Source organism: Daldinia childiae (assembly GCF_008694065.1).
Source record: "Daldinia childiae strain JS-1345 chromosome Unknown Scaffold3, whole genome shotgun sequence".
Taxonomy (NCBI): Eukaryota; Fungi; Ascomycota; class Sordariomycetes; order Xylariales; family Hypoxylaceae; genus Daldinia; species Daldinia childiae.
In genome coordinates, this window is record NW_022984644.1 from 3789292 (window position 1) to 3812961 (window position 23670).

General features: G+C 39.3%; 5 protein-coding genes across 5 annotated transcripts; 2 read left to right on the plus strand and 3 right to left on the minus strand.

The window, feature by feature from the left end:
* Positions 1 to 678: 678 nt before the first annotated feature.
* On the plus strand, positions 679 to 1920 carry GL218_03753 (uncharacterized protein; the record flags this gene model as incomplete). The annotated part of the gene is made up of 1 exon (XM_033580329.1): positions 679 to 1920. The coding sequence occupies one exon, from the start codon at positions 679 to 681 to the stop codon at positions 1918 to 1920; it is 1242 nt and encodes a 413-aa protein (XP_033436330.1).
* Positions 1921 to 2428: 508 nt separating this feature from the next.
* Positions 2429 to 5221, minus strand: GL218_03754 (putative kelch domain-containing protein; the record flags this gene model as incomplete). Its single annotated transcript, XM_033580330.1, has 4 exons — positions 2429 to 2503; positions 2633 to 4431; positions 4482 to 4559; positions 4618 to 5221. 4 exons carry the CDS (start codon positions 5219 to 5221, stop codon positions 2429 to 2431), a joined length of 2556 nt encoding a protein of 851 aa, XP_033436047.1.
* A 4616-nt stretch (positions 5222 to 9837) lies between these two features.
* GL218_03755 (uncharacterized protein) lies at positions 9838 to 11884 on the minus strand (the record flags this gene model as incomplete). Its single annotated transcript, XM_033580331.1, has 2 exons — positions 9838 to 10994; positions 11782 to 11884. The coding sequence occupies 2 exons, from the start codon at positions 11882 to 11884 to the stop codon at positions 9838 to 9840; spliced, it is 1260 nt and encodes a 419-aa protein (XP_033436323.1).
* A 2464-nt stretch (positions 11885 to 14348) lies between these two features.
* On the plus strand, positions 14349 to 16286 carry GL218_03756 (Ubiquitin carboxyl-terminal hydrolase 16; the record flags this gene model as incomplete). The annotated part of the gene is made up of 1 exon (XM_033580332.1): positions 14349 to 16286. One exon carries the CDS (start codon positions 14349 to 14351, stop codon positions 16284 to 16286), a length of 1938 nt encoding a protein of 645 aa, XP_033436326.1.
* Positions 16287 to 17195: 909 nt separating this feature from the next.
* Positions 17196 to 19140, minus strand: GL218_03757 (uncharacterized protein; the record flags this gene model as incomplete). The annotated part of the gene is made up of 8 exons (XM_033580333.1): positions 17196 to 17332; positions 17419 to 17512; positions 17567 to 17976; positions 18034 to 18157; positions 18215 to 18443; positions 18502 to 18889; positions 18948 to 19041; positions 19114 to 19140. The coding sequence occupies 8 exons, from the start codon at positions 19138 to 19140 to the stop codon at positions 17196 to 17198; spliced, it is 1503 nt and encodes a 500-aa protein (XP_033436325.1).
* Between the last annotated feature and the right edge of the window lie 4530 nt (positions 19141 to 23670).

Below are 23670 nucleotides of genomic sequence, written 5' to 3' on the forward strand. Positions count from 1 at the left end.
CCCCATGTTACCGTATTATTATGATAAGTTTGTGGGAATTCGATATCTAGTGCTTCATTATATCTCTTATTCGACTGACAACACATACCTGATAATGTAATGAATTATAAGGATGTGAGACATCGAATTAAAATCTTGAAAAGAAACTGGGCTAGTTAGCCAATCTTTAATACATAGAGGTAGGTATTTTCAAATCCTTTTGTATTGTCCAATATGTACCCAACCCAAGTAAGGTACCTAAGTAGATACATGCAGTTCAAAAGACCCATAACTGAGATCTGTCGCGAAATCTGGCAAAGGATTCAATATGTAGATCCAAAACCCGGGTTGGAACATGTAGGTACCTTGGTACATATGTAGTAGTAGACTGTACCCGACCTGAGCTGAATTATGTAAGCATTGTAAGCACCGGGGGGGGGGGGAGAGAGGAGAGAGCTAGAACTAATCGTCCAATCATTATCTGCTTATCGAACCATCAATCCATCTATATCTATCGCAACCTCTTAAGTGACGATGTCGACTCGACGACGTAAGAATTGACGTTTTTGAAACATCGTATCTTAACCCGACCCTATCAGGTATATATTCAAAAACTTGAGAATTATGATTGAAGTCTGGATATTCCCATAACATTAAACCTGTTATCCTATCCATCGTCACCATCATCAAAAGCTCAAGATGGTGGTCCGAACTACTTCGCTCAACTCGCTCAAGAAATTCCTCCCCAAGATACACCAACCGTTACCATTGACCCACCGCGAATCCCAACAGCTTCTTGATTCCATCACGACGTCTTTCCGAAAGAACCTCGATAGAGAACATCCGTGGGAGCATCACGATGATATAACATCACAGACTTCTGCACCTCAAATTAAAAAGCCTATCCTTTCGACATCTCTCCCCTCTTCGTCTTCTTCGCTAGATACCCCAGGTCAACAACATCCGACAGACCAACATTTACGCGCCATTCTTTCCAACCCCCTCTTTTCCCATCAGGGCAAGAAGAAGCTGCCTTCAGCATCTCAGGACCCTCTCCATGTCTTCGATTCTGCCGTGTCGCGGGGCCTTATGACCCCGCAACGTGCTGTCGGCTTTCTAGCCAAGGTACGATCACAGATTGGAAACGGATCGGCCGACGATATTCGGCGGGGTATGGCCGCCTCCGGGGCTGGGCTAAGGGTGGTTCAATGGCTTCGGGCCTCTGGTCTAGAAAATGACCTACAGTTCAGCTCTAACTCGGCCTTATTTGCGGCCCTTATACCGTTTATGTATGCTGAAGGCCTTGAGGAAGTAGCTTGGACCTGGGTAGCGCGCTTATCTATATGCGACAAGACCTATGATACTAAAAAGCTTCACATATCAACCCTGTCGGCCCTATTGTTCGCTATTGTGAACCAGACGAGTTATACGTACTCTGGGGTGAAGACTACCCTTGACCCCTCGTACGAGGCTATAATACGTGCGAACGATATACTGCCTAGACAGAACGAAGTAGCGCTCAAAAGTTTCCGGAAGGCGTGGGCTGGATTGTCTTGGATTTCTACGGTGTGCGCCTCGGAACGGCCAAAACCCTCAGCATCTCTGTTCGAATCGTTCGTCGACATAGGGCGCCCATGGAAGATGCCGATGGATATGGCGCATCTGGAGCTCCATCACCCGCTCGTGCCCAACCATTCTGCCGCTGTTCAGTTTTTACATAACAGCTTTGATTCCGCAAATCTTCATCCATATACCCGCAGGCGGCTTGTTTGCTTAGCCCTGGATACAGCCGATCGGTTGAAAGAAGTCGGAGATACAGACGAGGTCTCCTGGGTTGAGCGTTTCTTGCTAAGAATAGGAGACGACTTGAACTTTAGCATTTTTAGTGCACCTGGAAAGGACTTGATCGCATCCGAATTACCCATTTATCGCATGATGTAAGGAACGCAGAACCATAACGCGAGGATGGGAATGACCATAGTGTTCAAAATTATATTAGGGGAAAGGAAATCTACGTTGGGTCGGCGTTTCGAGGGAATTGGGCAGCATACTGAGCTTTATCCAATGGGATGGGATTCGAAGTTCGCAATGCAGCGTTTAAGGGCTATCAGGAGCATAGGCACTTCTTAACAATAAAATTACTATTGTATATTTTGATGCCCCCTCTTGTGTTTCCTCCTATACTCGCCGGTCGTATTCCAATCAATTCGCACGAATACGTTACATGTCGTTACCATGTTTCTAAGCCTCGTCACAAATCTGGGTATCGTACGGCCATTCAACGAAACAAAAAACCCAAAAATCCAACTGGACAGGACTCGTATGCAGATCATTCCTCGTATATCGTTCGTCCATCTTATTAAGATCTTTCACCAGAGCTTTTTGCCAAGATGTTATGTTTTAGAGTCAACTACAAAAAAAAAAGAAGCATGAGAGAAGGCAGGCATCACTATTGATCTTCTATCCCATTAACAACGCGTAAGGCACGTCTGGGGGCCAATACAACACTAATGAAATTCGGTTGCTATAATAATAAAGTTAGCAATTAATTCTTGATGCAAGGAGCCCGAAGCTCCCTAGATCAACGCGATTAGGAAACTCCGAAGACGTAAACAAATGAAAGGGAGGAAGAGAAACATTGAATACTACGTACCCGTCCATCTAATAGCGCGTCTGCCGACCCAGCTGTGCTGCGACTCGCGCCACTCTTAGATCGCCCGATGCCTCCTGCGCCCGCCGCCCCGCTGATGTAGTTATCATACGCCCAGGGGCTATCATCGCTAGGACGCGACCAACCATAGCCCGAGCCCGATCCGGATGCACCAGAACTCGGATCGTCGCCGGCCCTCTGCTTCTGATCACTCTGGCGGCCCACCCATCCGAACTGTTCGCCAGGGCCATCGGAGGATCCGCGGCGGCTCCTGCGTAGCTTCTCGCGCATCCCGGCGACGGTCGCTCCGAAGCCCTTATCTCCATCTATGGAACCAGAATCTCGGTTTACAATAGCCATATGCTGCTTATACGCGGCCACCTGGCGACGGTATAGCCATGTGCAGAACCCGAGGTATAGTGCTGCCAGACCTGCTAGGCCTGCTATTACGCCTGCGGCGACCAAGCCACCATTCGCACCGGTGGGTGATGAAGATGTGTCGCTAGACCCTGAGTCGCTATTTGTCACGGTTGCGACGCTGCCCGGTGCCGTGATGGTAAACACAGGCGGTGTACCAGTTTTGAAAGGTCCGTCTGTAGCTGGGCCAGACGCTGGTTGCGTTGCCGTTGCGCCACCATCAGATGAACCACCTACTACCGACTGAACTATATCGGGCACTTTATAACCGTAACTACCAGCCAATATGCTGTTCTCTGGGTGATCGTCTGCCGGGTGGTCTGCTGTATCGAAAGAATCTTTCCATCCTAAATTTGAAGCGTCAAAGTTGTAGATACCAGGGTTGTCACAAGCAATCTCAGTGCCGACATAGCCACCAATCACGATCATCTGACCATCTCGGGCAGCACATTGATGACCGGCTCGGGCTGGTGGCTCCTTGCTAGTCGAAGTATCGACTTTAATCCAAGTAAATGAGGGCACGGTTAAAATCCATATGTCCGTGTATTGCGTTTGATTTCCATACGGGAGCAGGTTCTGTCCGCCGTACATATAGATATTAAACGAGCTTGCATCGGGGGCCGAGAAAATAACTGCGCATGGATTTACTCGTACTTGAGGTGCTTCACCAGACGTCTCTTGGTGATACCAGGTACTAGTTTTTATGTCATAAACATCAATAGTACTCATAGAAGAGAATGCGTCGGTGGTTTCGTGTTCTCCGACCACCCCTCCGCCAAGGCCCAGTAAAATACCTCTCGGAGCCCAGCCCGGAACGTAAACGAGAACACCGTCAGCTCGCTCGGTGAAGCCATTCTGATTCTGAATGCCGCCCCATGTGATGTTTCTGTAAGCACCGCCTGGGGGGGCGCCAGAAGAATGGAGCGAGTCGACCCCAGAGTTTGCATACCCTGGGTGTGTGAACTCAAGTAGGCTCTTCAGATAGACACGGTCAACCTGGTTCGTCCATCCTGGTGTAGTAGCCCAATCTAGGTGGCCGCCGAAATACCAACTGACGCCTAATTCGGGGACGGAGATTCCTGCGCCTTCCGCCGCCCGTTGTACGGGAGTGCCTTCGGGATCTGAAAAGTTGCCAGCTGATGTCATAGGATCTTGGAGTTCTGTCCATGTTGATGAAGCTACATCATACATCCATGTGGAGATTGGCGATGGTTGCACCACAGGGTTATCGGAAAATTCGCCGCCATAGAGATATAGACGGTCTAAATCGTTCCAGAGATAACCAAGAGATACCGCTGGCGGACCTGATGGTATAGGGAGACCTGACAGGGCTGGTGAGCTGATATCCCATGATTCAGTGAGATCAAGGGCTATAAAGTCGTTGTCTAGGACCCAGTTAGCAGAAAGTTTGCCAACACATCAATGCTTTGCCTACTCCATGTGTTCGTTTCCTGATCTCCATTATTCTTTGACCGACCGCCGTAGATATATACCGTCCCATTAATCAAAGCGCCTTAACGAGGTTAGTGTCTATTATATGAAGAACCCAAAATTATCCGATAGACACTTACTTTGTCCGGACCACCTTGTACAAACGTCTGTAGGACTATCCTCTCTGGTTTTGAGAATCACGCTCGGATTTGGTCTAATTACGCCTGCGTCTGCGCCGCTGACCTCAACCTTTTTACGGCCGTTATTATAACTAATGGTAGGAAGAACAATTGCGATAAGTAGAGCGATCATGGAGAGCCTATGAAGCCCTGAGATCATGGGAGGTGGCGCACTAGAAGTAGTTTTCATCCTTGGGCGCCTCGACGGTGCCAGTTTAGACAACCACTTAGACTTCCCCCTCAGCGAACCTTGCCCAATAGAAGATCTCGTTTCCACCGGTGACGCTAATTCTGAGGATGGCCCAATTCTTTCATCGGTGTCACTTTCTTCGTGTGTTTCGGAGGCTATATTTTGTTGACTTTCTCGCTCCTCCGCGGTCAGTCCTACTTCCTTAAATATTGATCGTCGTCCTTTCCTGATACTGTTCCCCATCGAAAATGTTGGTAGTCTTGAGCCTTCTCTTAGACGATCTGATGTGACTAATGAATTAAATCTTGGGCGCCGAGTCTCGTGTTGTCGACTTCCGAGGTCAGGATTGCTATTGAGGATTTTGGTAAATGTCATGGTGAAATAGCATTTTACTGTCACGTAAATGGTTCTCTTCTCAAATTCACCGCATAAAAGAATATCGCCACTTCATGCATGGTGATGACCACGGGAGGGGGAATGGTATCTTCATATATGGATATGAGATCACAGAGCAACCCTTTTGAGGCTTCCGGGGGGGCAGCTAAAATGCACAGGATTAATCCAGGGACCAATGACGATGGAAGTATCATGGTATTTGCGGATACATCAACATCGGCATATAGTATAATAGGTCCGGGTAACGTTTAAGACTTGTGGATGTAACGGGGTGACATGGGCGCTTAGCTCACTACATCATGAAGATGAAGATTATATGGCATGATTGCATCAGCCGTAAGATGGGCTCGATGCGGCGGATTCAAGTAGGAAAACTTGGCAGCTTGTCTGATAGAAGTCGGTAGGCGTGTAGTTGCTCATTGCCATTTTAAGCCAGGAACAGGAATATTCAGCGCAAATGATTGGCTCCTAATGAGTGGACCAACCGGGGTAGGCCAAGTATGACGACACGTCCCCAAGATTTGATCGATCTAAAGTCTGAAAAAGGCAGGATTATTTCTCCAAAAGGAGGTTTTGTTCCTATGTACAGTTAGTGTAATTACTTTTACACTAACGCTTGGATCGGAAATAATAGAGAAATATAAATATGTAATTAGCAATCAATAATAACGAAGACCTTACCCATAATCGATCGCATTGCTGAAAGAGTGTACTTGAAGGATTCTTTAGTCAAGCTTCCAAATCTTAGGTATGAAGCCTAATGTGTCCTTATTCAGCCACAACGAACGCCACAATGCTGTAGCGCCACATCACATATAACCCCTGAGGTTGCTTGTAGAGGATGCTTTTCAAGGGGCAGCTGTGAGATCCGTTTAATCTTTAGGCCAATGATGTCTTAAGTTCACTTACTATATACAGTATCCAAGAATAACATCCTATTCACACCGAATAATCTCCTTTTTTATCAAATATATTATTGAAATGTCTTTTAGGGTGATTTAAGGCTACATTGAACTTGCTAAAGCCATTGGTGAATTATTTAGAATTAGTTTAGTGAATAATATAGATACCTATATACACCTTACCATGAGTGTAGCATAACCCCTTAAAGGACTAGGCTCTGGTGTATAATACATCGGCTATTAGATGTAGATACAATATTGATTGCTCTTTTCGATCTGAGTATGGCTGATGGCGAAGTAGCCCTGCTGTAAAGTAATGGTGACTACTAAGTGACTAGGTTACGATTATTTATTTGGGTACTAAGGACACGACTTCACTTGGAGAACAGACAAACAATGATGCCATGATAGATTCTGACTCAGGTACAAGTGGGTGTACACGGCAGAAAGTACGGGAAGAATGTGATTTTGCTAAGTTAATTTCTGACTACCTACATCGCCTCTAATGAGTATATAATCAAGCACGGGTTCTTTTGAACTTCCTTGCAGACATATATCTGTATATTATTATCTTTTCGGCTTGCTTATCTTCCCCCAAGATCTATGAAGACCCGTCTAATCAGCTAGGTACCTTGTAGACCCGTGGAGCTACAAAGGCTGTCGCCGCGACAATGAATACATACGCGATGCGTAACTTTCTGTTTGCTCTGGTGGTACGTGCATCCGGTCTCGATACAGGACAACCACCAGAGCTGACTACCGTCACTATTCGTTCGATGATAATTACAACCACAAGTACGGTTACCGTTCCTTCAGTCTTATGGGCAAATACCTCCATTCAGACCTTGCCCCCAATCGAACCTTCCACTGCACTCATCTCTAATACTACTGGAGGAACGCTGGATACAGGCGCTACAGCAGCAACTTCGGCCATTATAGAGACCTCGATTAGCGGGACTGGGGGTTCATGTATAACTGTCACCCCTAACCTATCGGTTCAGCCTTCCCTGCTCCCCTCAACAAGTTCCGAAACGACATCAACGTCAACTAAGGGGGATCAAACCATGTCTTCCGTGGCCATCATCTGGCCACGACCGGGAATTGCTGATCCCCCAGAGGCTCCATCATCATCTTCCAGTGTACCCCAAACTACCTCAAGGTCACCAGCCAGTTCATCTACGCCCGATACCGTAGGGAGCAGCACAATAATAGGATGGAGCATCTCGCCGACGATAAGCCCGACGGGGCTCTTTGGTTCTTCTACTGGTCAGAATAGCGATTCATCTACGTCGACTAGTAGCGAGACGTTCACTACTGAAACTTCGTCACAAGTGACCAGTGTGAGCACCGTCACCACCCCTGATGGGACGGGATATGGCGAGGCTACGATGATCCCGACCACCGCTGACCTAAGTCGTCCCGATCAAAGTTCATCCAACTTTAGCCCCACGACTCCTCCATCGACCCCTTCTCCTAGCACGACCATAAAAGTGTCTGCTATCAACAAACATTTCATAGAAAATTTTTTATAATTGACCATCTTATATAGCTGTCCGGGGATGGGTCTATTGAGAGATGTTCTGGAGTTTATTCTCTTTTCAACGAGGCATCTGAAGTCCGCCCAAGAATTTTTTTTTAAAAAAAAAGAAAAGGGGGAAGGGGAGGGGTGCTAGCGGGAGATAATATGTAATAGGAAAATGGTTTAATGAATTTGGAGTTGGGTAATAGTTTTAGGCTATGGTATTAATTATGCATACTTCGTATGATTTTCGGAAATCCTTCGAGGTTGCTTGAGATAATCATGTCTACAGTATATTGTAGTCCTAACACTGAGTTTTCATATTTCTACTCTAGTAGTCGTGAGTGAACATATATATATATGATCTTTTAATGTTTCTCCAAGTATACAGAGTTATCATTATCTTCATTGTACTACTTGTCGTACTCATAAATGTGCGTACCTAGTCCAGACTGATTCAGTTAGTAACTACCCTAGCCAATGCAAAACTCCAGTCCAACACTGTAAAAACTGCGTCTAAAACCGTGATGCGATCAAGTCCCTTGCCCATGATCCATCTATCATTCTTTCGGCTCAACGTGAAATTCAAAATCGCCTGAGAGAAGTTTGCGAGACCAAGGACAGTCAATGCTGTAATATCAAGCGGAATATCACCCGCGCTAGTCTTTGAAGAAAGGTATCGCGAAGGGCGTAGTAGTGAATACAGTCGAATAATTGAGAGAAGAACAAGCGGGGAGTTCATCCCGCCTAGATATGCCATGATGTCGTGATGCCACTTGTCACCAGATGGTGAAGATCGGATTGCTGGATCTTTGAAAGTTTTGCGGTGCGAAATCCTTCGCATTACGTGGGCTTGGCGAAAGCCGAAGTGAATGACAGCACTTGTCATGATTAGTTTTTGATCTTATTCGGCATCGAGGGTGAATTTCGGAGTAAACATGATGAGGATATAAATCTTACCTACTAAACCATAGCTTGAAACAAAGAAATGTTAGTTATCGAATAGAATTAATTATTAGTTGAGAATCTAAGACTTACTGCATTTCCGGCGTAAAGGGCTCGGGTTAACCCAGGGCTAGTAAGCGCTGATAAAATGTCACTCATTGTCGGTAGCTCGAAGATTAACCTGTTACTTTATTCTATCGTTGACCTTTTTGTGTCTAAAGCATTACCGATCAATGATTTAGTGGTATAGTTTTCTAAACATGCTCTTAGTAGTCTGGCGAACAAGAGCTTATATTGAGAGGCACTATTCGTAGGAATCCTCAGCCAAGACCGAGGCAGGGCTTAGCCAACTCCACCTAGACAGGACACCTCGGCTGGGGCATCCAAGACGTGGGTTTAAGCTTACCTCTCCACATGGGATGCAATAACTTAATAGGCAGGTAGAACTTCCGGAGTTGGTATAGGAGGTAAAGTAAACCAGGGCTCATACATATACTACCCAATACATAGGTGGTCGATACGACGGCCGGGGTATGGCATTCTACGTCCCCATGCTTCGAATCCCGATTCTAGTAGACACTAACAAAAGCTCTCGGGACGCTCGGGTTCCCATTATTATTGATAATGTCGTATACTAGACTCCTTTGAGAAGGCTATCTATCGATGAGTAATGTCAAATGCCATTAGAGTGCTTACAATCACCTATATACCTATCCTATAGTACTATCGTATAGTCTCTTTGCCAAAAAATTATATCTAAAGCTTAGAGCACTCTCTACACACCATATTACGCGGGATCTTGGATTAATATTAACAGTTGAATGTTGAAGAAGCATATGGGGAGATTATAGAAGATAAATGGTACAAAAGGGCAAGATCGGTTGCTTAGGTATATAAGGGGCGCTGCGCGCCCCTCGAAAGAGAGTAGAAAGGTTAAGCGTTAATAGATTCATACTACTACACGACTACTATACAGCAGCTTCGCTGCTGCTTCTACCATTCACTCTACGTATGACAACCATCAAGGGGTATCTCTGACAATCAGTTGATACAAAGTAACGAGGCTCGTAAACTGCGGGATAGCGGCAAGCCCATTCAACGCCATCACGACCAATATTCACCTGCCCGGTCTACTTGCCATTTTGTTCAGCTAATTTTAGCTATATTTGAAATAAATTAACTAGAAAAACGCTGCAACATGAAGCAAGAGAAACCTCAAACAGGAGCCCTTAATTTTCATCTTCAGAATCCTCAAGCCAGGTGACTTTACCATCGGAATGCCTATGAAAGTGTTGCCTCCTTTTCGCATCCCATTTCCAATACTCTTGAGCCTTGCTCTTTGGTTTGGATGATCCGCGACAAGGTCTTTGCGCTGACGAGGCCTTCCGCTTGTGGCTACTGCTACAGGATATATTGTCATCCCCAGGTGGGGCCGATTTTGACGACTTGACGGAGCTTGACGCCGCTGGGGTGGGCTGATAGGGTTGCTCAACCACAACGTACTTAGTATCGTCTGCGTTCGTATCCCCGAAAGTGCTATCAGCAATAGGCGCGGAAGCTTCTTCGACAATTGGGTGGAGGGCACTGCTCCGCTGCTTCCAGTGCTCCTTTAGCTGATCCCTCACGGCATACGACTGTTTCCTCGCATAGTCCTGTTCATTCCTAAGCCCTATTCGGCCGTCTTTGAGCCCCTGGTGAGAGTCTATGAGGCTTGTCGACTTAATGGGATACTGGTGGTACTCAAGTGTGCCATCTTCTGATGGGGTAGCATAGTGCGCAAACAAGTTGAGAGTAGTGCCGTCTGTGGTGAATGTTGTGGCCTCGGCACAACTAGGAAGATTAGGTTCCCCGACAAGCTTCAACGCCTCGTTCCGGGCGTAGACAAGGGTAGCTTCATCGTAGGCGCTCTGCAACCTCGCTTCTTCCATATCCTTTTCACGTCCCTTCCATTCCCCGGCAATATGTGGCAATGTCAGGGAACAAGGGTCGCCTTTATAGAGAACGGCCCCCTTGACATGCTCGTCGACCGGAAATGGGCGGTATTCTGGCATCTCAAGCCCTTCAATAAAGTCGGGCTGCGGCGCAGACAAGCCGCTGTTGAAACCAGCATCTTTCGGAAAACCTGTGAATGCCTGGTTGAATACTCGGTTGTAACCCTCCCTTGGATAATTCTTCAGGAGTTGCCAACCAACCTCGAAGACCATAGTCGCTTCATTACGAGCTCTTCCAACTGTGTCGACATAGTCCTCGTACATCGACTTAATTGGTGAAGCCGTACCGCGAGACTGGGCGTATCGTGTGCGGATATCCTCAATATTTGTGGGAGGATTGGAGCTGAGAGGGTCAAGGATACCATTATTGTAGGCCTGGATGGCAAAGCCAGATGCTATTGTCGAAGTGGTCTTTGTTGATGACGACTCAATCGTGGATTCAGGGGGGGGGGGGGAGCAGACGCCTTCCTGGCTCCCTTCTTCCCCATTTTATCCAGTTTGGCCAACTTCTCCCGCGTCAACCGTGCCGGCTTTAGCTGATATTCGTTGTCATTGTCGTCAATCTGTCGTTTCCGCGGTAGTGTGGCTGGAGAGACTCGCCCCTGTTCCTCGCTCCTGGCCTCGAGAAGTGAGGTGGATGGTCATCTTGGAGGCTTTGGGTGCTGCAATCTACACAAGCTGTCAGTAGTTGGCATACATCAACAAGTGTAGTCCTACCTCGACGGTTTGTTCTAATTACTCGTCCTCCGCTTGGGGTTGTGGATTCCTTCTCATCGATCCCTGTCGCTTTGATAGTGATATCCAAGCATCTGCTTCGATTTGCCGTCTGAAAGAAGCTCTCGATAGGCAAATAGGATCTCCACTGCTGGTGGGTTGCTGTCCTTGAAGTCTTGCACTATGCCTCGAGGGTCCTGTACCACGTTAACATGTTTTTCACACCTCTTGTCCGTATGGCAGGATATTTACCTCTATGTATGTCCGTCCGTGTCAACCGCGCTCTCTTCGGAGGCGATGTATCGTTCGTAGATGCTGGGCCTAGTGACCGTTTGCTGGATTGCAAGGGCGTCGTGTCTTGCGTGACACCTCACCGGCTGGAGAACGACCTCCGCGACCCGGTGGAATCTGCACCACGGATTAGTATATGTTCCAACTTCCTGGAACACGGTCGTTCGACATGCATACCTTGAGTCCTGCTCGCAACAGCGTCTAGCTGCTTCTCTTGCGATGCCTTGGGTAGGTTGAGATGAGAGCGGCAGGCCCGTGACTTGGAAACTCTTCCCCTCATGATGAGAAATGTGCGGTATGAAAAAGAAGGACGTTCTTTGTATCAATTTCCAAGCTGGCCGACAACGGGTTGTTGGAGGTGGTCTTCTAGCCTAGCTAATGCCCGAGTTTACGAGGGATATTGTCTTAGGGTCCTATTTACGAGATAGGAAGTGCGTCTATGCATAACTTTTAAACATTTTCATTCGTTATGTATATCTCTAAAATAAATAGAATCTTTCTAAATCCCTACTTTCATCTTTTTCTCAAAATACGTATCTTTTTATTCCAGATCTTTCCCCCAAGTATCGAGTCTTCTTTTTGGCTGCCGAGTCGTAGGTGACGGTATTGAGCCCTTCTCCTAGGTGCCGAGCCGTGCTGTGGGTGAGGGTAAGAGTGTCGAGTATTGTTTAGGGTTTCGAGCCCTTCTTCTGGGTGCCGAGTCCTCCTTTTGGGTAGGTGAGGGTATCGAGGGTAAGGGTATTGAGGGTATTGAAGATGTTCAAAATATTCAAAATATTTAACTGTACAACCTCTGTAAACTCGGGCTACTGTGGCAGCCCTCTGGATGGCCAAAAACGAGGCTCCTGATCTTGGCCTGAGGCGGATGCCGGCTCACACTACGCTCAGGTAAAAGCAGCACCAACTCAGGTCAATGCACGACAAAGGTAATTGCTTAGAGCAACTTCCGGGAAATGCATATGTCTGTTATAAATGCCCAGTTAGACAATGTTGACAAGAAACTCTTAAGGCTCCATTTATCCTAATCCTTAGGCCAATATTTTACAGCTACTAGATGATGTCTTATAGCAACGATTCGTATTGGGTATCCGCGTCTCTGGGATAAGTCAGGGTCTCTGTCGACGTGTGGGGAGGGGGGCTAGTGACAGGTCAACTTGGCAAAGCGCCCTAGATTTACATGGGGATCCCCGCCTCTGACAAGAAAATCCCGCGCAAAGACCCTGACGGCATGGAATCTCGATCTTGGTAAAGTTGGGGTGGGGTTACGTTACGTTTGAATTGTTTAGGAAAGGCTTACGGTTGAATTCATAGTCGATAAATCGAGTGCGTCAAGTGCTACGTATGTTTTACATACAATTGGAACCCGACCTGTAGTGTTTTCTTATTATAGGTTAGGTTAGGTACTTTAGGTAGATAGGAAGTAGGTATGTGCTGGACTTTTTTGAAGCGATTTGGAAGTATAAGAGACCCCCCACGTTCTTCTTCTAGAACTGGTGCCTATTTATTTAGGTACCTAGCTTTAATATGCACCATTAATTCAGGCGGTTGATCTTACCAATTAACTACCTAGATTTAATATAATAACTTCCATAAAAGAATAAATATTGGCTAGAACCTGTTAAAACACGTGGGACAGCGGGGAAGAAGATATTGGATGGTAGTTAAGGGGCGAAAATGAGATGGTGGATGCTAATGGTGTGTAGTGATAGAGAATTCGAGTTTCTGGTCTTGATGCGATGCAACTACAGAGAATACAACACTGCCAACACTCTTCTTTTTTTTTTTTTTTTTTTTTTTTTTTTTCCCCTTCGTGTTTCGTCTGAACCCAACTCCCCTTTATGTCCTGTGATTAACACGTTAAATACACGAAAAGCTCTTATTCCATCCACTAATATTGATACCGCCGTATCCGTTATCCTTACCCGGGTTGCGGAGAACCTTACCTACCGGATGGCCTCGGGTTCACGGGTACCTCAAGATACCGCTACCGAATCTTCTCCCGCATAAAATTAGGCTGCATTTATACTTTAGGTACCTAATTTAAGTACCTTTTTATACTTTATAACCCTGATGCGTACCTAAACCATACCTATGTATCTAGGTACATACCTATGAGGTACCTAGTTCTTCTAATTCCCATTTATCTAATTCTTCTATATTCACATTATCTTTTCTTCTTCTAGATTTCTACCCCCGTATTTCTGTTTTGTTAACTGTAACATGTGACGCAATTGAAATTGAACGTTTTTGCTGCCCTTTTTGATATTTATGTAACTACCTAGGTATACATCAACTACTTACATCACAGCCTACACAAATACCTACATACACCACTTTAGGTACATACACAGACCTTTCGTCGCCTTATTCCCGAACCGCGAGCAGCCATTATCCCTGCTACTAAAATCTTGCCGTGCTTCATCTTATTGCTGCATTGGCCTCCAAGCATCTCTACTTTTGATACCGACCATCATCCCTGTAGCAATCTTCTTCTACTCCGCCAAATCTCCAATTCTTTCTTATGGTCTTTTTTGCCCAGCATCGTCTTCTCTTAACCTTTATCCCGGTCTCCCTTTTCCGTATCTAGTGATGACCTCGAGTCGCGTTCCGAATACCCATACCCTCTCGACGAATTCCCCAATCATCTCTACTACCATCCCTTAGCATTCGTAGCTACAATTGTAACACGAGGGAGCGGCGTGATAAGACAGAAGTGAAACGAACCGAACCAGCGGATCGCCGTCATGCCTGAGAAGCCTCTTACCGTTGCCACATATGCGGCCGGTGCTTCTCTCGCTGCGATCACTCTCTTCTACGTCTTTGCCCCCAACTATTTTTTAGATGGTGATTCTAACTCGACACGTAAAAAAGGCGTCGTAGGCCTTTCGAACCCGGCGAACGACTGTTTTATCAACTCCGTCCTCCAAGCCCTCGCCGGCCTCACAGATCTCCGAATCTACCTCATCCGAGAAACTCACCGAAGAAACATAGATGAACCATGGGTATATCAAGAAATAGTGCAGGATCCTGCATACAAGAGCAAACCCGAATGGAAGGTCCAGGGTCTACAGGCCGGGCTCGTTACAAAGGGCCTGAAGGATATCCTTGATGCTCTTAACGAACGGCCTATTTACAAGAAGACCATATCTGCTGGCCCCTTTATCAGGGTCCTTGAGACTGCTTTCAAGCAGCGCATTAGTAGGCAACAGCAGGACGCGCAGGAATTTTTACAGGTGGTAGCCGAGCGATTATGCGATGAATACCATGCTGGAAGGAGAGCTCGACAAGCTGCGAGAAATAAATGCGGTGCTGAAGCGTCAGCAAATAAAGCAGAGCCAATTGATGGTGACGCTGTTGAGCAGCGTTTGGCAAAGCTAGCCATAAATGGAAACGGAAATATTGACACTGCTGGGCCAGAGGAGAGTGAACCCGAAGTCGAGGCGCAAGGACTACCGTCAAGGAACGAAGAAGATGGGTTTCCGATGGAAGGCAAATACGAAAGTCAAATTGAGTGTCAGAAGTGTAGCTTCAAACCAAAGCCAACAGAAAATACGTTCTGCACTCTGACACTAAACGTGCCGCAGTCAAGTTCGACATCGCTCAATGCTTGTCTGGATGGGTTCTTTAAGACTGAGTACATAGACGACTTTAAGTGCGACAAATGTCGTCTTGTACATGCAAAAGATGTCCTGGAGACACAGTTATCGCGATCCAACTCTGAGAGTTTTAAGGCCAGTACGCAACAGGCGATTGCCAAGCTGCAGCATGCCATCGATAGCGACCCTGAGAATCCTCCGCCAGACGTTGAATTACCTCCTATGCGAGACGCTCCCGCTTGTAAAATCGCGAAGCACACGCGACTGACGGGCTTCCCTAAGATTATGGCTGTCCATCTTTCCAGATCCATATATAACAGTATCTCACAGAAGAATTCAGCCAAAGTTACATTCCCAGAGCAGCTACTAATGGGAACTCTATTGAATCGTAAAAAATACAAATTACTTGCCACAGTTACGCATAAAGGAAGTCATCATAGCGGACATTACGAATCTTTTCGCCGACAAAACATCTCTCTTCCGTTCTCAACTCCAAATGCGTTCCAGGCTTCCGACATCTTCGCCAAATCAGCTACACCAAGCCCAGCCTCAACTCCACGCGTTAGTGCTATAGCGAGATCAGGGGATCCTAGCCCAATAGCCTCTACTCCGGATCTTGGTTTCTCTTCGTCCGGAAGCAGCTCGTCTAATCACTCAGTTGATGTCCTACCTCGGCCATCGACGGATTCCACGCCCCAATCTTCCGCAACGTCTAATGGTCGACATTCCTCTCGTCGTAGCCCAAAATTTTCTTCCCTAAAAGATCGCGAGTCGGATACCATCAGCCTCAAGTCAGTTGCGGCATCCGCGCGATCGACTATGTCGAGGATATCACACTCAGCTCGAAACAGTAGACCGAGCAGTCCAGCTAGCCAGATTCCGGTCGCGCCATCTACTGCAAACGGGAAAGCGATTACATCTAAAGTAAATGGGGCGAAGCCGAAGCGTCGAAAGCAAACCGACCGATGGTGGCGTATTAGCGACGAAAAGATCAAGGAAGCTAAGACGGGCGAGGTATTAGGGATGCAGCGAGAAGTATATCTGCTCTTCTACGAATTAGAGCGCGAGAGTCCGGCAGAGTCATAGAGCGATGCATACCGGCTCTTGGATGATATGACGCGGGCAGCAACTTATAACCCCGAGGAAGACGAACAGGAAGACGAACAGGAAGACGAACAGGAAGACCCATTTCTAAAGCTCGAAGCCGAGCAAAGTGTTATTGGATGGATTAAAGCAATTGCTTTAGGATTTGGCTTGAAACTGGGCAAATTCTCCCGAAGCATACGGAGAGTTATAAGACATTCATGGAATAATTATATGGGGTACTCTGAATTTAATGATCTCGAATCCGGTTTTGGAAGAGATTCCCATCGATGGCAACAAACTAAGAAGAGCGGAAGCACCGCACGTCACGGATGTACGGGTATATGGATGGTGCCAGAAGGGAAAAACTTGGATCGATCATGGTCGTCTCTGAAGAAACCGACTGGCGAAGATTACAAAAGAAGTACATTAAACTCTCTCGAGGTGCCAACTGCATAAAGACATATCATAAATGGTGTTTTGTGGCGCATGGAAGGAGGGGGTCTATCGCATTTTCTGGTCCATTTGGCATATTGGGAGGGGTTTTTGTGGTTCATAAGCATGGATGTGGATATGAACTTGCTGGATTAGACCTTATGAAGGGTTCGAACGCCGCACCCAGGTGAGTAGCAATACATAGAAGCACTCATAGAGATTCGGCATCAGTATAGGATTAGCATTTTGCGTCGGAAAAAACGAATAATCGGAAGATGTCCGTACTAGCGCTATACTAGGTAGGCTTTCGTGTATACCGTATTGGAAAATTCAGCGGGAAATATTAAACTTGAACCAAAAAAGCATCGTGGATCCATGTTACATACGTGATTTTTTGATCCCTCACTATTATCCGGTTTTGCGTACCAGCAACTACCTCTTATTTAAGCACGAAGTCGATTGAACAACTCTATACTTTTAGTACTGTCCTTCGAGCGTCAATGTTCCTGTCTTCGTGATGAGATACTCGTTTATAGCAACGTCCTTTCCAGACTCCTTGCCGAACCCCGAGTCTTTGATCCCGCCGAACGGCGCCTCCGCTGCTGACGAATTTCCTAATCGGTTTATATGTTATCAGCCTGCAGTTCTGTGCGAAGCTTGCTAACACGCTTAGTTTGCAAGTACTAGGGTGGAAGCTTACCGCTGTTCAACCCAATCATGCCCGCCTCGAGATTCTCGAACAGGCGCCATATCCGATCGATGTTCTTGGTGAAGCAATATGAAGCCAAACCCATCTAAATGTCAATGTTAGAACTTATAAAACTACACTACCTATAATTAGGACTCACGCTCGTGTCATTAGCTGCCTTCACAGCTTCCTCCTCCGTGTCGAACGGGAACAGCGCCAGAAGCGGACCAAATGTCTCCTCCGAAGCAACCTGCATGGACTGCGATGCATTCGTGATGATGGTAGGTTCGAAGAAGTACCCGCCGTTCGAAATTATGCGGTTTCCACCCGTAAGTATAGTGCCGCCGTTCTTCTTCGCGTCTTCAACCTGTCCGGCTACCTTGTCGACGCCCGTGGGGACTGTTAGAGGGCCCATCGTGGTGGTCTTGTCGATGCCGTGGCCGACTCGGATTTGTCGTGTTTTCTCCGCGAGGAGATTGGCAAATTTGTCGTATATGCCCTTTTGGACGTACACCCGGTTCGCGGTTATACAAGCTTGTCCGGCATGTCGGAATTTAAGTGGTATTAATGCTGAAAGGTTTCTGATTAGTTTGTCTGCCAATCTATAGTGGAATTATGAAGTCTTACCGTCGCAAGCTTGTTCTAGATTCGCATCGTCGAATACAAGGAACGGGCAGTTACCGCCTAGCTCGAGAGTGAGTTTCTTGAGGCTATCTGCGCAATGGGCAGATAGGATCTTTCCCACCCTGGTCTACTAACATGTCAGTTAAATTATTAAATATGTTTGGGGGGAAATTGGGTGGCGTACAGAGCCAGTGAAGGATACTTTCTTCACGAGTGGATGCTTGCAAAGAGCCTCGCTGAGAGCTGGAGTATTGGCTAATGTAGTAGGCATAACGTTAAATACGCCTTTGGGGTATCCAGCCTTCTCAGCCAAGTATGCTAGCGTTAATGCCGATAGAGGCGTCTCGGGTGACGGCTTCGCGACCATCGTGCATCCTGCTGCTAAAGCAGCGCTCGCTTTCCTCAAGACCATTCTAGAGTAGCATTAGGACCGAGACTCGGTTCTCACTTAAGTTACAGCAATCAACCTACGCAATTGGGAAATTCCAAGGAACCAGCGCGGCAGTAACGCCAAGCGGTTGCTTGATGGTGAAGATACGTCTACCGGGAATGGCGGCGGGAAATGTAGTCCCCTGAATTCGCTCCGCCTCGCCGGTGAACCAACGCGTAAACGAAGCCGCGTACTCGATCTCGCCGTAAGCTTCGACTAGTGGTTTACCCGTCTCGTATACCAAAATAGTGGCGAGGTCATCTTTATGCTCCCTGATCAAGGCGTCGAATTTAGCCAGCAAGTCAGCGCGAGCTCGAGGTGTAAATTTGCGGTAGACTTGGAATGCCGCCTCGGCTGCTTGCACCGCATCATCGGCATCCTCGGCGGCCATGTCCGGACATGAGGCGAATTTCTGGTCAGATCCTGGGTCTGCTCGCTTATAGTATAAGCAAGAAGTCGAATATCAAATGAACAAGCCATTACTGACCGATGACATCGAATCTCTTCCCAGATTTTGCTTCGATCCATTGTCCATTGACATATGCTTTGTCTCGAAAGAGCTCTGGGTTCTTGAGGTTAAGCTATGTCTTTATCAGCTACCTACGAATACTTCAGGGGTAATCAATGTTGACCAATTTCAGGTGAAAGCTTACGTCAATAATTAACTTAGATTCGGCCATAGTTGAATGTGATATTAAGGGTCTAGAAGGTTGTCTACCTAAATAATACTAAGTTCTCTAGCGATAGGAAGATATCTTTACTTATTTACTTAGTGGCAACGGCAAGTTGCCTGGATGTTTTACGTCTCCAATATATAATCACCGTTACGCTAATTATCGTCACGAAAGTCACCCCGCATACGGTGGACTATTAGTCCAACTATGCCAAAATCAAGAAAATTAGCTGCAATATGCCTAATATAGTTAAGCATATAATAGATATTAAAAATTATATATTTTAAAATTATATATTAATATTTATATATTATATAAGTAAATATTTATAAATAAATATAATTAAGGGATATATTTAAAATATTAAACTATATTATATATATTAGATTGTTTTTATTTATATCTTTTTTTTTTATTTTATATAATATTATTATAAAAATAAAAAAGAAATTTATTAATTTTAAACTATATAAATGGTAAATTACTATTTAATTTTATAAAAAATTTATTATTAAATAAATTTTATATAAATTTAAATAAAAATATTATTAAAAATTATTACATAAAATATTTAATTATATAATAAAAAGTTAGAAATTATAAAAATAATATTACATATAAAGAAAAATAAATAGAAATATATCAAAAAACCTAAAAAAAAATATTATTTTATTATTTTATTAATTTAATATATTCGATTAAAATATATATAACTAATTAAATATTAAAAAATATAATATTATTTAAAAATAATTTTAATAAATTTAACGCAATTTCGGTTTAAAATGTTATATAAAAATAATAAATAAAAAATAAAAAAAAATCGATATTATTAAAGTTATTTTAAAAGAAAAGTTTTTTAAATTAAGTTGGTTAAATAAATTTAGATAATAATATATATATAATATTATAAAAAATAAAAATAGAAATTACTTTTTTTAATTTATACAAATAATAATATTTTTTTTTTTTTATTTTAATATTATATAAAAATATATTATTTAAAATATATAAAAAATTTTATTTTAATATAGTTTATTATTATATATAGTATATTTAAAAATAAAAAGAAAAGTTTATTATATTTAAACTTAACTAGGTTTAATATATTAATAGTTATAATAAATTTAAAAAGTAAAAATTTTATATTTATAATATAATTAACAATTATTTAAGATTTATTATTTAATATTAAATTTTTTAATTTAAAAATATTATTATTAATATTTTAAAATAATATTTACACATTATAAAAAGTTTAAGATATACGTTTTATATAATTTATATAAATAAAAATAAAAAATTATTTTTATTATTAAATATTTATTAGATTTTTTTATAAAAAAAATACTTAAATAATAATAAAATTGCGGTAAAATTTGGTAATTATTTTTATTACGGTTAAAATATAAATAATATTTGTATAAAATTTTAATAAAGATAATTTAAAATATTTTATTTAATATATTAATAAATAAATTTATATTTATATATAAATTAAAATATAAATATTAATAATATTATAAGTTTTATTTAAACAAATAAAATATAATAAATTTTAAATTTTTAAAAATTTTATTTCTTAAATAGTTTTTATAGCTATATATATATTAATTATAAAAAACAAAATTAATATTTTTATTATTAAATAAAACCGGTATAAAATTTGCCTATAATAAAATTATAAAAACATTATATAAAAACGGCTTTAAAAAAATTATTTTATTTCCAATTTCGATTTTATTTTATAATAAAGATTTAATATTAATATAAATTTTTTAACCAATATTAAAAAAACTATTAAAAATAATAATATCAATTAATATTTTTTTAAAAATATTTTAAAATAATACAAAACTTATTTTATAAAAATTAGTTTAAATTATATAAAAAAAAATAATTATAAATAACTATTTATTAAAATTTATAATAAATTTTAAATAATAATTTAAATATAATTTAATAATAGAAATTTTTTCGGTTTAAATATAACACTATTTTTTTCGAAAAATAGTTTAATTAAATTAAAAAAAAAGTTAAAAAAAGTTTAAAATTTTTTAATTAAAAATAAATTGAAATAAATTATATAAAAAGTAAATAGGCGTAAAGAAAAGTTAAATTATTTAGAAATTATATCGTATATAAATATAAATAAATTTAATAAAAATTATAAAAATAATTTAAATTTTAAAAATTAATAATATTTATAAAAAAAGTTAAATAATAGAAATAATAATAAAAATAATAATAAAAATAATAATAAGTTATAATATAAATAGTAAATATAAATAATATAATAATAATTACAATAATAAACTATAATAAAATTTAATTATAATAATATAATAATAAACAAATAATATAATTACTATTTATTTTTTATATAAATTATTTATTAATTTAAACTATTTAAATTATTATTTTCTTTTATTAAAATAGCGTATATTATTATAGTTATTTTAAATTATTATTTTTTATACCGAAAATAACATATAATTTTATTTAAATAAAAAAAGAATTAAATATAAATTAATTTTTTAAAAATATTACCAAAATTATTAAAATTATTATTAAAAATATTAGTAATATTAGTAAAATTGGAAATAGGTAATATTTTCGGGCTTTTTTTAATATTTTTAACTATAAAATTTATATAATAAATTAATTAAAAAGTAAGCAATTTTAATAGCATAAAAAGTAATTATAATATATAATAATATTAAAATTTAACGCATTTTAAAATTGTTAATTATAATAAAAAAGTTAGATAAAATAGTAAATTAAAAATTTTCTTAATAAAAAAAAATAATTTTTAATTATTTAAATATTAAAAAAAAAATTAAAAAAAAAATTAAAAAAGTTTAAGGTAATAATAGAAATTATTTAGCAAAAAAATAAATATCTTACACTTTATATTTTAAATTTATATAAAAAAATCTTTATTTAGTTTAAATTTAATAAAAATAAAAGATTTTTTTATTTTAATTTATATATAATTTTAATCTTTATTTTATAATTTATATTTAATAAAAAAAAAAGGTTTTTTTATTTTAATATTATTTTTATAACTATTTTTAATTTTTATATAAATATTAAAAAAAAATTATTTATTTTTAATAATTTTAAAAATTATTTAAATATTTTAATATATAATAAAGATTTTTTAATACTTTTTACTATTTTATAATTTAGTTAAAAAAAAATTATTTTATATTATATAAATATTATTTATTTTCTATATTTTTATATTTAAATTAGTAAAATTTTTATTAATAAAAATTTTATAAAAAATAAAAAAATATTTATTATTTAAATTTTTTTTACGGTTAAAATTTTAATTAATATATTTCTTCCACTAATTATTAATATTAATAATTTATTTTAATTATACAATAATATTATAATTATAAAATATTTTTAAAAAATTAGGAATAAAAAAGGATAAAAAAAAATTATTATTTTCGTTTAAAATTTATTTAATAAAATATATATTAATATTAAAATAATATTATATATAAATTAAAAAGAAATTTTTTCTTACTAATCTATTTTATATAATATTAAAATATTTTATTATTTTTATAAAAAAATTAATAATTAATTATTTTTTTATTTTAAATAAAATAAATATTTATATTATAAAAATAAAAATAAATTTATTTTTTAATATAAAAAAATAAAAAATAAAACGTTAATAAATAAAAATATTTTAATTAATTAAAATAAAATTATTAAAATTTTTATATAATTTAAAATTAAAGATCTTTTTAATTAATTTTTTTAAAATAATATTATTATTATTAATAATAATAATAATTTAATTTATAAATAAAATTTAAAAATATATTATATAAAAAAAATTAATATTATAAAATTAATAAAATCTTACGCCAATTTATAATATATTAATATAAAAAATACTATATATTTTTAAATAAAAATAAATATTAATTATTATATTAATATAGTAAATATATATATTATTTATAATAAAAAATAAAAAAAAAAAAAAAAAATAAAATTATAACCAAAACTATAATAATATATTAATATTTTTTTTTTATTTTTTTTTTTAATTTAAATACCTTTTTTAAAAATTTCAATTTTTTTTAACAGTTAAAATAAAGAAAAAAAAATAAATAAATCCTATATTTAAAAATTATATAATAATAATAAATTAAATAAATTAATTAATAAATAATTTAATTTAATTTAAAATATAATTTATTTAATTTAAATAGATTATTTTAAATATTTATTTAATTTTATTTAATTTAGGTAATAATTTTATTTTTTTATTTAATAAATAAATAAAAATAAAAATATATTTATATTTAATTTATTTAAATTTTATTATAGTTAAATTAAAATAAATTAATTTAGGTTTTTTTTTAAATATTATTAAATATTAAAAATAATTTTATTACTATTATAAAAAAATATATTTAATAAAATTTCTTTAATTAAAATTAGCTATTTAACGTTATTATTAAATAAGTAAAATAATATTATAAATAAAAAAAAATTAGAAATATT